Source organism: Pan troglodytes, chromosome 4, assembly GCF_028858775.2.
Source record: "Pan troglodytes isolate AG18354 chromosome 4, NHGRI_mPanTro3-v2.0_pri, whole genome shotgun sequence".
NCBI classification, from domain to species: Eukaryota; Metazoa; Chordata; class Mammalia; order Primates; family Hominidae; genus Pan; species Pan troglodytes.
This window is the reverse complement of record NC_072402.2, coordinates 17331033-17344358: the sequence shown is the minus strand read 5'-3', so window position 1 is coordinate 17344358 and position 13326 is coordinate 17331033. Positions and strand designations below refer to the sequence as shown.

General features: G+C 43.5%; 1 protein-coding gene across 1 annotated transcript in view; it reads left to right on the top strand.

Annotated features, from left to right (window-relative positions):
- MYO10 (myosin X) overlaps positions 1-13326 on the top strand; it is a 270984-nt gene that overhangs the window by 242816 nt on the left and 14842 nt on the right. Inside the window, exons 28-32 of the mRNA XM_001175408.8 lie at positions 3257-3352; positions 7364-7457; positions 9263-9318; positions 11497-11639; positions 12005-12199. Of these exons, the coding sequence (XP_001175408.4) occupies positions 3257-3352; positions 7364-7457; positions 9263-9318; positions 11497-11639; positions 12005-12199 (584 nt within the window). The remainder of the gene's footprint in view (positions 1-3256; positions 3353-7363; positions 7458-9262; positions 9319-11496; positions 11640-12004; positions 12200-13326) is intronic.

Sequence of the window (13326 nt, the reverse complement as noted above, 5' to 3'; positions counted from 1 at the left end):
GGGCTCAGGTGATCCTCCCACCTCAGCCTCCCGAGTAGTTGGGACTATAGGTGTGTGCCACCACGCCAGGCTAATTTTTTGTATTATTAGTAGAGATGGGGTTTCGCCATGTTGCCCAGGCTGGTCTCAAACTCGTGGGTTCAAAGTCATCCGCCTGCCTTGGTCTCCCAAGAGCTGGGATTACGGCCATGATGTTTCTCTTTAATTATCCCATAGAAGGGGCCACAAGCACCAAGAAGCTGTGAGAGAGGGAGGCATAGTATTGAATTTCACCAGAGTACATTGATGTATGTTTCTTTTGCAACTCACTTTGTATGCTGCTTAATAAAAGCTCTATTCTTAGGTGCTTCATCAGAATTATACTGAGTTATGGAAATGTTAGCTCTTATTCAGCCAGTTCTGTCACCTCCTATAGAACAGGAACAGTGAGTTATTATGGAAAACTTCCAATCATGGGCAAGAGTGGGTGGACGAATATAATAAACCACGGACTTATTCCAGAGCTTTCGGTGGCTATCCACCCATGGCCAAGAGTGTTTCATCCACAGTTCTATCCAGTCCGCTCCCCCAGCAAACTACCTCCTTTTATAGCAAGTCCCTATCATGTAATTTCTTCTGTAAATATTTAGTAGGTATTTAAACATTCTAATACATAATCACAATACCATTATGACATTAAAAAAATAGTGTTAGCTCCTAATATTATCCAAACTCCCAGTCATTGTTCAGATTTCTGCAGTGGCCTTATTTTTTTGTTTTTATTTTTATTTTTTTGAGACCAAGTCTCACTCTGTTGCCTAGGCTGGAGTGCAGTGGCACAACCTTGACTCACTGCAACCTCTGCCTCCCTGGTTCAAGCGATTCTCCTGCCTCAGCCTCCTGAGTAGCTGGGATTACAGGTGCCTACCACCAGGCCTGGCTAATTTTTGTATTTTTAGTAGAGACAGGGTTTCACATATTGGCCAGGCTGGTCTCGAACTCCTAACCTCAGGTGATCCGCACACCTCACCCTCCCAAAGTGCTGGGATTATAGGCGTGAGCCACTGTGCCTGGCCTGCAGTTTCCTTATAAGTGGAGGTGGTAGTGTTCTTGTTGGTTTGGGTTGGTTTTATAGTTACTTTCTTCAAGTCAGAATCCAAATGAGGTCTAGATGTTGTCACTGGTTTTTAGATCACTCAAGTCTCTTTTAGTGTATAGATGCCCCCTCTGCCTTTCTTTCACTTGCTGTTTGTCATGGAACATGTTAGCTCGCTTATCCCATGGTTTCTAGATTTCACCAACCCTATATGGGCACGTGTTTGAACGTGTTTCTCTTTCTCATTTATTTCTTGTGAATTGGTCATTAGACCTAGAGAGTGATCGAGTTCAGGTTTTCTTTCTGTTTAAGAGTGCTTCACTTGTGTTGGTATTGATTTCTGTTGAGAAGGCTTAGAGTAGCTGGTTGTCCTCTTGTGATGTCAGCAGTAGTTCTGATCTTGATTTTTTTTTTTTTTTTGAGACAGAGTCTCGCTCTGTCACTGAGGCTGGAGTGCAGTGGCACTCTGCCTCCAGGGTTCAAGCGATTCTCCTGCCTCAGCCTCCCGAGTAGCTGGGACTACAGGTGTGCACTACCATGCTTGGCTAATTTTTGTATTTTTAGTAGAGACGGGATTTCACCATGTTGGCCAGGCTGGTCTCAAACTCCTGACCTGAAGTGATCCGCCTGCCTCATCCTCCCAAAGTGCTGGGATTATAGGCGTGAGCCGCCACGCCCGGCCCTGATCTTGATTTTTTTTTTAATATTTCATCTCAGTCATTCTAGTTATGAGGTCAGACAATACTTATTTTCTAACCAGACTATTTTAGTTTTGTTGCTGTAAAATACATGTTTTATTGTGAACATTTGTACTTTTTTTTTTTTTTTTTTGAGACGGAGTCTCACTCTTTCGCCCAGGTTGGAGTGCAGTGGCGTGATCTCAGCTCACTGCAAGCTCCACCTCCTGGGTTCACGCCATTCTCCTGCCTCATCCTCCCGAGTAGCTGGAAGTACAGGCACCCGCCACCTCGCCCAGCTAATTTTTTGTATTTTTAGTAGAGATGGGGTTTCACCGTGTTAGCCAGGATGGTCTCGATCTCCTGACCTTGTGATCCGCCCGCCTCAGCCTCCCAAAGTGCTGGGATTACAGGCGTGAGCCACCACGCCCGGCCGAACATTTGCACTTCTTTAGTTATCAGAGCAAGCTGGCTTTATGCCCCAAACCCTTCTTCATCAAACGTATTACTATCTCTGGTCCGATCTTAACATCTGCTGCTGTTTTACCCTGATTTTGTTAACTTGGTTCACCAATTTTATTTCTCTAGTGTTGTTTAGGGAGGGTTGCAGATGAGATCAAGACGGTATTGAGACCAGACACACCCAAATCCTGCGCCTCACTGCCAGCACCCCTGATGGAAATAATGTGCACATCTCAAGCAGAATTCAGACGCAGATGCCCTGGCCTTAAGCTGGGAGAGAGCTGTGATGAATTAGGGAAAGAGCTCACACCAGGCCAAGGTTGGCTTTTGTAGATTTGAGAAAGGATCCAAAGGAAGTTGCAGGCAGGAGTAGGGGCTGCTGCCCCAGGCCTGTCTGGGTCCTGAGCAGGGGTGGGCATTGGGCGGACCAGTGTGAGGGGAGAGAGCCTCTACCCTAGAGAAGTCAGGGGAACCCTGCTATCCCTGGCCACACCAGCAGCCTCCTCCCTGGGCAGCAGAGATGAGACTGGCTCCCTCTAGAGGGTATCTTCATCATTGCTGAAAGGAAAACCATTGCAGGTCCCTCCATGTCTTTTGGTGATGGGTTCCAGAACCACCACCCCACTCCCCACCCCACTGCAGCCACCAAAATCCCCAGATGCTCGAGTTCCTGCTATAAAAGGATGTAGTCATTGCATGTAACCTATGCATATTCTCCCACATGCTTCAAATCGTCTCTAGATTACTTACAATAGCTAGTATGATGCAAATGCATTGTGAATAGTAGTTACACTGTATTGTTTTTTAATTTGTAGTATTATTATTTTTTAAATTGGATTTTTATTTTTGATCTGCTGCTGGTTGAATCCACAGGTGCAGAACCCACAAATCCTGAACTCGCAGATATGGAGAGCCAACTGTGTACCGTTTCTTCAGTAACAGACAGTTCCCAACTCTAGTCATTGGCTTCATTAATTGCTTTCCTCAGTTATTCAGAATTTGGTGTTCCTGATGTGCGTTTGTTGCTTTTGCTCCTTTGCAGAGAGATCATAGATAACACCACCAAGGAGAATGGGATCGACATCATTATGGCTGATAGGACTTTCCACCTGATTGCAGAGTCCCCAGAAGATGCCAGGTGAGTCTGTGCTGTTGACTTCGTGTTACCCACATCCTGCTCCCTCATGCACAGGTGTGAGCATCACACAGAGCACTGTTTACTGTACTGGCCTTGAAAAATTTTAATTGACTTTTTTTGAAGAACCAAGAGTCATACGAGATTGATGTACTTGTCCCTTGGGGAATCTTTCCCTGGGCAAATGTGTTCAAGTACAGCACAGGGTTCAGGATTTCCAGCCTCCAGTGCCACTAGACAGACCCATTGTCATCTGTCTGTCAGGCTGTTACTGTCACTGGTAGCGTGTGTAAATTATACAGCTGCATGAAGCTGAAAATCTACCCTCTGGAAGCTTCTGAGCTTTGAAAGTGAATCGTTTGTGTTTGCATAAGGACCAAAAGGGCAGGGAGCAGTAACTGATGGCTGTTTAAGTAACTGATAGTGCTATGGCACTGGGGGGTTTTAAAGATCTTAATATTGAAGAATTCAATGGAAGAGGTACTAACTTACACAGAACTTACTATTAGCTTGGTGCAAAAGTAATCACAATTATATTTCAGGCTAATATTCTAAATGTTTCATACCTAAGTATTTCAGGAAGTATTCTAAATGCTTCATAAATATTAACTCTTTTGATTCTCTTGAATCCTGCAAGGTAGACATTAATTATTACCATCATCCATACTTTGCAGAATAAGAGACTAGGGTACAGAGAACGGTTAATATCATTTGTAATGCAGTGCAACCTCAATTCTGTTGAATGGAGACATTGAACTTCTTAAAAACATTTGCTCCTAAGGAGCTTTAACTTTTGACTGAGATTAGAAGAGGGTGGAGGCCTTCATTGGCTGGGGCAAGTTGTCTGTAACTTCCCGGACTTCAGGTTTCCATGCTGGAGTGCTGAGGAGACATAGCACAAAATTAAGGAGACTTAGCATTTGCTCTTCATTGTGATGGATCACAGGGTCACCTTGTGGATCTGACACCGTGGAACGTCTGTCCTGTCTATTCCTGCAGCTTGTGAGTTTCTGAGTCTGCAGGGTTATGCTGGAGGTGTCTGAGCAATGCTAGAGAACATCTTTTGTTTTTTTTTTTTTTCTTTTTTTTTTTGAGACAGAGTTTCTCTCTTGTTGCCCAGGCTGGAGTGCACTGGCGCAATCTTGGCTCATTGCAGCCTCCACCTTCCAGGTTCAAGCAATTCTTCTGCCTCAGCCTCCCAAGTGGCTGGGATTACAGGCATGCACCACCACGCCTGGCAAATTTTGTATTTTTTGTAGAGATGGGGTTTCTCCATGTTGGTCAGGCTGGTCTCGAACTCCCGATCTCAGGTGATCTGCCCATCTCAGCCTCCCAAAGTGCTGGGATTACAGGCGTGAGCCTCTTCCTGGCTGAGAATGTCTTTTAATTTACGAGGGTAACATCCAATAGCCGAATTCTTCAATTCTCAGCCCCAAGATCATTAGGACCTTCTAGTATGTTCTCAGGAACCCTCGCTACCCCTTGCCCTTTGAATCTTTCTGAGTTGATACAGTACCATGGTAGCAACATTAAGGGTAAAGACACCAGAAAATAATTCTTCCCATGGGAACAAACTAAAACCCTGCTTAGACCCATAAATTCTAACACAAACTGGAAAAACAAGCAAACCTGGAATTGTAGCCCATCATTCTGTCTGGGACTCCTGGAGACCACATGTGGTTGTTTGTGGCCCAGGGAATGCCTGCAGCTTTTCAGCTGAATTATAGGCCCGGCGTTTGGCAGCTGCCCTGTCTGTTTTATGCCATGATGAACCTGCTAAATTTAACCTTTGGAATATTTTAGCCAAGGACTTTTTCTCCTGACCAGTGGAACACTATTTTAAAAAAATTCCTTTTCAGATTCCAAGTTATACTTGATTCAAGAGAAGAAATTTATAAATTTAAGAGTCTAATCTAGACAGAATTGAAAGTGCAACAAATTTTATGCCTTTGTGTATGTGATTCCTACAACTTGAATGTATGTCTTTTTCAATGTTTAATTTGGGATATTTTTGAGATGAGCAAAGCAATGAAGTCTTGCTGTTTGGTTAACCAGAATGGATAGTGCAAATTTATATTAAAGTGTTTTCCTTGTTGTATACAAGAGATATGCATATCTCTTGTATATGTTGAATATTTTCAAGCTTGTAGTCACATTTTTCTCCCTTAGGAAGCACGCGAGATAGATTTTAGTGCTTTGCTGTAAATCATTTGCACGGCCTACCTTTACATATGGTGTCATTTTTTTAACTTAAACATGCAATTGGATACCAAGTACTTCCCCTCTGCCTTAAACAGTAGGAGTATATATATATTTTGTGTCTTTTAAGAAAGCCCCCAGCAGGAGAAGGATACCGTAGCGTCTCTTTCATATTTGATAGTGCTCACATTTTGTAGTTGGTCAGTAAATGCTAGATGGATGCATGTCTGTTCATAGTCATTTTCCTGATGCTTTGTTCTGCTTGATTTTTCTTGAGTTGACATGTTTTGTTTCGTTTTGTATTTGCTTTTTTTGTGAGGCCGAGTTTTGCTCTGTCACCCAGGCTGGAGTGCAGTGGAACAATCGTGGCTCACTGCAGCCTTGGTCTTCTGGGCTCAGGTGATCCTCCTGCCTCAGCCTCCCGAGTAGCTGGGACTATAAGCATGTACCACTACACCCAGCTAATTTTTTATTTTTTGTAGAGACTGGGCCTCAGTAAATTTCCCAGGCTGGTCTCAAATTCCTGGGCTCAAGCCATCCTCCCACGTTGGCCTCCCAAAGTGCTGGAATCACAGGTGTGAGCCACCATGCCCAGACACATTTTCCTTTATTTTCTGATTGTGATGAGGTTGGATGTGAGAGTACTCATTTGAAATAAAGATGGAAGAGTTCTCTGGTCAAAATAGTTTTCTACTTTAAAACAGTTCTTTTTCATTTCCAACTCTCCTGTGGTTTTATTGACTTGAGTAGAAATGCTGTTAGATGGTTGAAAACCCCATCCTGGGAATACATAACAAAAATAGGCATCTAGGCCAGGCACAATGGCTCATGCCTGTAATCCCAGCACTTTGGGAGGCCGAGGTAGGTGAATCACCTGAGGTCAGGAGTTCAAGACCAGCCTGGCCAACATAGTGAAACCCCATCTCTACTGAAAATACCAAAAATTAGCCGGACATGGTGGTATGCACCTGTAATCCCAGCTACTCGAGAGGCTGAGGCAGGAGAATCACTTGAACCCGGGAGGCGGAGGTTGCAGTGAGCCGAGATTGTGCCATTGTACTCCAGCTTGGGCAAGAAGACAAATTCCATCTCATAAAAAAAAAAAATAGACATCTAGTGGCCATTCCAATATGATACTCTCCATTACATGTTGAGTATCCCTTACCCAAAATGCTTGGGACTGGAAGTGGTGCAGATTTTGGAGTTTGGAATATTTGCATTAGACTTACCGGTTAAGCATCCCTAATCTGAAAATTTGAAATGTTCCAGTGAGCATTTCCTTTGAGCATCATGTCGGTGCTCAAAAAGTTTTGAATTTTGAAGCATTTCAGATTTCAGATTTGTTTTGGATTATGGATGCTCAACCTATATTGATCTTCTCACCTTAAAATTTATTTTTTAAAACAGAAAAAGCACCTGAATGTTCCCTAGTTTATAAGTAATATTTTAAGTAAGGATCCTTGATATAAGTATTTTGGGTAGAGCTGAGGATTTTATTATTTGCTGTTAATTTCTCAAGGAACTCATTCATCATCGTCAAATGTCTGTAAAGGTCTATGGGACCTGGACAAAAGGCCGTCCAATGACCTAAAGTTAGAACATAATATAGCACTAAAAGGCATTTACAGGTACTTTATCTGCTTCTTCTCACTTTATTCTTTGGTAATGAAACCGACATTTACCCCTAAGAAGTAATCAAATTAAAAGCAAAGGTGCTTAGAGATGTCATTTTCACAGAGCACGTGCAGTAGGGCACTATTGCTTTGCCAGTACGAGGTTGGCCTCTCCTTGACAGTTGCTCTCTCTTCCCCACAGCCAGTGGTTCAGCGTGCTGAGTCAGGTCCACGCGTCCACGGACCAGGAGATCCAGGAGATGCATGATGAGCAGGCAAACCCACAGAATGCTGTGGTACGGGAGCACTGCGTGGGATGGGGGTGGGGCGTCTAGGGGCAGGGACGGGGAGGGCGTCAGGATGGTAAAAAAGGGAAAGATTGGGAATTTCCAGACAGTCTTTTTTTTAAAACGTAAATATAGAATAATTAAGGAGAAAAACAGGACCATTTGAGTTTAAAATCAATACAATAATAAATACAATAAGTAGTACAATATAATACAATAATAAATACAGTAAATTAAGTTGGACACTGTGGCTCATGCCTGTAGTCCCAGCACTTTGGGAGTCTGAGGATCATTTGAGGCCAGGAGTTCAAGACCAACCTGAGAAACATAGCAAGACACTGCCTGTATGAAAAAAATTAAAAATTATCCAGGTGTGGTATTATGGGCCTGTAGTCCCAGCTACTTGGCAGGCTGAGGCAGGAGGATTGCTTGAGCCTGAGAATTCGAGGCTACAGTGAGCTATGATTGCGCCACTGAATTCCAGCAGCCTGACCCTGTCTCCTAAAAAAACAAACAACAAAAACGAATAAATTACAGAAGGTTATAAGTAGTAATACATTCCAATTCTCCCACCTCAAACCTTTAAAAGAACAAAAGAAATAATCCTACTTTTTATGAAGTCACGGAAGCACACATCACACTTACTCTGCAAAGGACTTGGTGAAATCTAAATTGTATTCTTTTTTTTCTTTTTGAGATGGAGTCTCACTCTGTCACCCAGGCTGAAGTGCAGTGCCGAGATCTCAGTTCACTGCAACCTCCGCCTCCAGGTTCAAGCAATTCTCCTGCCTCAGCCTCCCAAGTAGCTGGGACTACAGGCGCATGCCGCCACACCCGGCTAATTTTTTGTATTTTAGTAGAAACAGGGTTTCACTATGTTGCCCAGTCTGGTCTGGAACTCCTGAGCTCAGGCAATCCACATGCCTCAGCCTCCCAAAGTGGTGATACAGGCGTGAACCACTGTGCTGGGCCGAAATCCAAATTGTATTCTTTGTCTTCCCTCTATCCCAGACACATACACAAAGTTACAAAACCCTGCTTTGGAGATCAAGTTTTATTTCCTCATCAGAAAAACTTGAAATAAAGTTTCTTAGGAGAAGAAGTGTAAGATTTAATTAAAGGACACAATATAATCAGGAAATTTGTACTATTAAAAGAAGGTCATAAACACTGTTCACTGAACGTATTTTAAGAATAAGAGGGGCCAGGTGCGGTAGCTCAGACCTGTAATCCCAATACTTTGGGAGGCCAAGGCGGGTGGATCACTTGAGGCCGCCAGGAATTTGAGACCAGCCTGGCCAACGTGGCGAGACCCCATCTCTACTAAAACACAAAATTATCCAGGTGTGGTGGCCCACACCTGTAGTCCTAGCTACTTAGGAGGCTGAGGCACGAGAATCACTTGAACCTGGAAGGCAGAGGTTGCGTTGAGCTGAGATCACACCGTTGCGCAGCCTGGGCAACAGAGTGAAACTCTGTTTCAAAAACAAACAAGTTAAATTAAATTAAAATAGAGGTACTTGTAGAAAATTTAGTAAAATATTTTTAAAAACAAAGAAATAAATTATTGAAAGGTTAAGAGGTAATGATTAACTTGTATTTTTTAAAAATAAATGGCCTATAGATTCTGCCCTGTGTAGAGGCTATTTGTACTCACACAACAGAGGAGTCGTCTCATAGATAACTATTATTTTGAAGTTAAAAAGAAAAGAGCCTTTTCTGTCTGATTGGGAGTTGTGGGCTAGAGGTGTTACTGTAGTGTGCACCCTACTTTAGTGCTTCTCTCATTCTCTTTACTTTTTGTTCTTTTCCAGGGCACCTTGGATGTGGGGCTGATTGATTCTGTGTGTGCCTCTGACAGCCCTGATAGGTAAGCTCAGATGTGGCTCTTAACAAAAACAGCTCATCACCTGTGTGTGTCCACAGGTGTCTGTGCTGCTGGGTCACGACCCTCTTCGCAGGGCTGTGAAATCACGCAAGGCTGTGTGTTCCCACCTTGTCAACCCCAGCAATCCAGTCTTCCTTCTTGGTACCCAATTTTACATCACCTGGAAGTCTCCTTCTCTGGGTATCTTTGGAGTCCTGGGGAAAACCGTGGGAACCTAGACAATTTTAAAAAGCATGAGGAGGCCGGGCGCGGTGGCTCACGCCTGTAATCCCAGCACTTTGGGAGGCTGAGGCGGGCGGATCACGAGGTCAGGAGATCGAGACCATCCTAGCTAACACGGTGAAACCCCGTCTCTACTAAAAATAGAAAAAATTAGCCGGGCGTGGTGGCGGGCGCCTGTAGTCCCAGTTACTCAGGAGGCTGAGGCAGGAGAATGGCGTGAACCCAGGAGGCGGAGCTTGCAGTGAGCTGAGATCGGGCCACTGCACTCCAGCCTGGGCGAAAGAGCAAGACTCCGTCTCAAAAAAAAAAATAAATAAATAAAAAAATAAAAAGCATGAGGAATATTTTTAATGTGTATACAGGGACAAACTTGGGATTTATACAGGAAGAAAATGCCTGTTTAGGAAAATGATATTCCAGCAAGGGGGAAGGGAGTCATTCTCCTTTCTGAACTTAACGATAAACTTGAAAAGGATTTTGATGATAATGTATATGTAGAGTATTAATAAACCACAAACATTGATTTTCCTTGACATTTCCTCTTTCTTGGCACCGTTTTTGGTTTTGATTTTTGAAGGCAAATCATCTTTGGAGATGATCTTACACGTCTTTGTGCCCAGTGAACTTCACCTTTATTGTCTCTGTTTTTCTGTATTATCTTGTAAGTTCTACCTCTGGCCTACAGCAGAATTTAAGAAAAGTTTCTCTAGGACGGACCAGAGAAAGAATCAAAATTGTCTTCTGCCCTGAGTAAGATGCTGGAAAATGAATACGAGTGTGTTAAAATTGACAACAAAATATAGTGCCTCCTTGGCAGAATTAGAGTGGTGGGGTCTCTGTCACCCTCCCGTTGACAAGAGCCCTTCTGAACCATGGGTCCTTTGTTTTTTTAGTAGTCAGCTTGCACCCCTTATACCTGGCTCAGGAATCTTTAACATGTATGTGTCATATCCGTAATCAAAGCCCTGGTGCTTCTTATTCTGGTATGTGAGTTTCTACCTTACCTTCTCCACATCTTTGCTCTCCCAAGCCCTTCACTCCTCCAGGCTGGGCATGTGATGATCCATCCTTAGAATTCTGCATCCTCATTCAGGGTTTTCTCTGTTCCTCAACTGGCCACTTTTCTCCCTTGCCAACTATAGAAAAAGGCTTTTTATTTTTAAGGGGCACCTCAAGTTTAGCCTGTTTGCATAGCTTTTCCTGTGTCTTGCAGTCCAGTTACTCTTTTTCTTAAATTTTTGTGTCACCTAACTACAGTGAACATTTGAAGACTTGCAAGAAAGAGTTCACATTCTCTAGCTTAAGCCGTTAGATAGAGGAGTTAGTATTTATATTAGCAAGGGCCTATGAGAGAGGTTCAGGGCATTTCCAGACAAAAAGAGGTGAGGGAGAAAGTAAATTCCCATTATCACGTTATCCGTGACTAGGAAGTGCACCCTTGTTAGATCACTTTGGAAACACGGACCCAGGTGGCTTTTTGTACAAAGCGTAATCAAGCATTTAAGATGCTCCACCTACACCTATTTACTGATCCTCTTTTACTGCTAGTGTCTGACATTTCATTACCAACCCACAAAAATATTACCCAAGGCAGGAAGAAATTGACTTTGGAGAGGCATCAAAAAAAAATTTTCCCTCATGGTCACCTTATTTAGCCTTCCCGGAACTGAGTTTCATCTGGAAAGTTTTGCATGAAGAAATGTTTTCCCTTCCAGGACCTTCAGAATGAATGTGTTGCTCCAAGTTTAAAGGTTAATGATGCGTAAAAGAAATTCTGCAGAAATGAGCAACGTTTGCCTTAATAAAAACACGGATAGCCTAGCAGTGTATATCCCGTGACCCAGAAGCCAGGAAGAAGGCACTGAGTCTCGGTTCACACAGAGGTGATGCTGACGGTAGGGCTAAGGGGCTTTGTTTCCTTCTCATCTTGTGGCTCAGACCCAACTCGTTTGTGATCATCACGGCCAACCGGGTGCTGCACTGCAACGCCGACACGCCGGAGGAGATGCACCACTGGATAACCCTGCTGCAGAGGTCCAAAGGGGACACCAGAGTGGAGGGCCAGGAATTCATCGTGAGAGGTGACTGCCTGCCCTGCTTCCTCGGTCTGCTTAACAGACTCCCCTTTCCATTTGCATATAGACATCTGCAGCATTTTCATTTCGAGCTGCTTTTCCCAGTCATTTTAACTGTTGGAGATTTTGTAAGTGATTTTTAATTTGTGATATTATAAAGTGTTTCTAGAGGGTCGTGTTTTTTGTTGCTAGTTGTGATTTTGGGCTTTTCTTCCATGTAGTCGTTCCATTTACATCGGGTTGGGGTGTTCGTGGTCTTTTTCTGGCAAACAGCTAGAAACCCCACCCATGTGTTAGCATTATGCAGATGGTTGTGTGGTCTTTGGGGTTTCTCCTCAGATTTTAATTTACACTTTAATCTTTTTTTCCAGGATGGTTGCACAAAGAGGTGAAGAACAGTCCAAAGATGTCTTCACTGAAACTGAAGAAACGGTGGTTTGTACTCACCCACAATTCCCTGGATTACTACAAGAGTTCAGAGAAGAACGCACTCAAACTGGGGACCCTGGTCCTTAACAGCCTCTGCTCTGTCGTCCCCCCAGATGAGAAGATATTCAAAGAGACAGGTAACCAGGCTGGCTGCCCGAACCCTGAGCATCAAATCTTAAAGTCTGGGCTTGCTCCGGGCAAAGGAATAAGATTCCTTCCTAGTGTGTACTTTATTTCCCCCCAAAGAAGCTTCCTCTTGGTTTATCTTCTAAGCCTGTCTGGGGTTAGAGGTCGATTCATGGAGTGGTAGGAAGATTCTCGCAAGGACAAGAAAATGTCAACAGATGCAGGGCATCGTACGGGAAGCTTGGTTTTCATATACTCTGTTTTCATCCTTTTTAATTTTTATTCTTATTTTTGAGACAGGGTCTCACACTGTTGCCCAGGCTGGAGTGCAATGGTGCAATCATGGTTCGCTACAGCCTTCCAGGGCTCAAGCAGTCCTCCCACCTCAGCCTCCCGAGGAGTAGCTAGGACTACAGGCACGCACCATCACACTGGGCTAATTTTTATACTTTTTGGTGGAGACCAGGTTTTGCCATGTGGGCCAGGCTGTTTTCCATCATTGTACGATGAGCGTCCTATGCAACCTGTAAAAGATAAATCCTGACTGTCCATGAACTTAGCCTAGTAGCATAGAAAGTACACAGGTAACTTAGAGGGTTTCTTGTAATTTTTGTAGTATTATAAAAGTGTTTCCAGAAGATGGCTTATTTTGATTTTTGTTGCTGGTTGTGATCTTGTGCTTCTGTTTAACACAGTTGTTCCATTCGCGTCAGGTTTGGGTGACGGTTCGGACAGCTTGCCTCTGAACTCACACACTGCCAGGCCAAGTGCTGTCTTCTGAAGGGAGAGGCTAAAGAAAGGAAAGGAAGAAATAGGAAGTAAGAAGGAAAGTCAGAAATCAGAGAGAGTTTTCACTCCTGTTCCAGAGCCCAAAAAGAGACATTAACTTACCCTTTTACCTTGCAGAGCCAGTTATCATTTATCTTTATATATTTAATGATGGGTTTATTGTTCTAATACTCATCTCCCCATCTCAGCTGTAAACGTCACAGTGCAAGAGACACTTTTTTTTCTTCATCACTAGATACCTAGTGCAGGGCAGGACAGGACACATGTAGGAATTAAGCCAGTGTCTATTGAATTGAATAATTAAAGGGACTGAGGTCAGAGAGGACACAGGCATTGCCTCAGTCCCCGA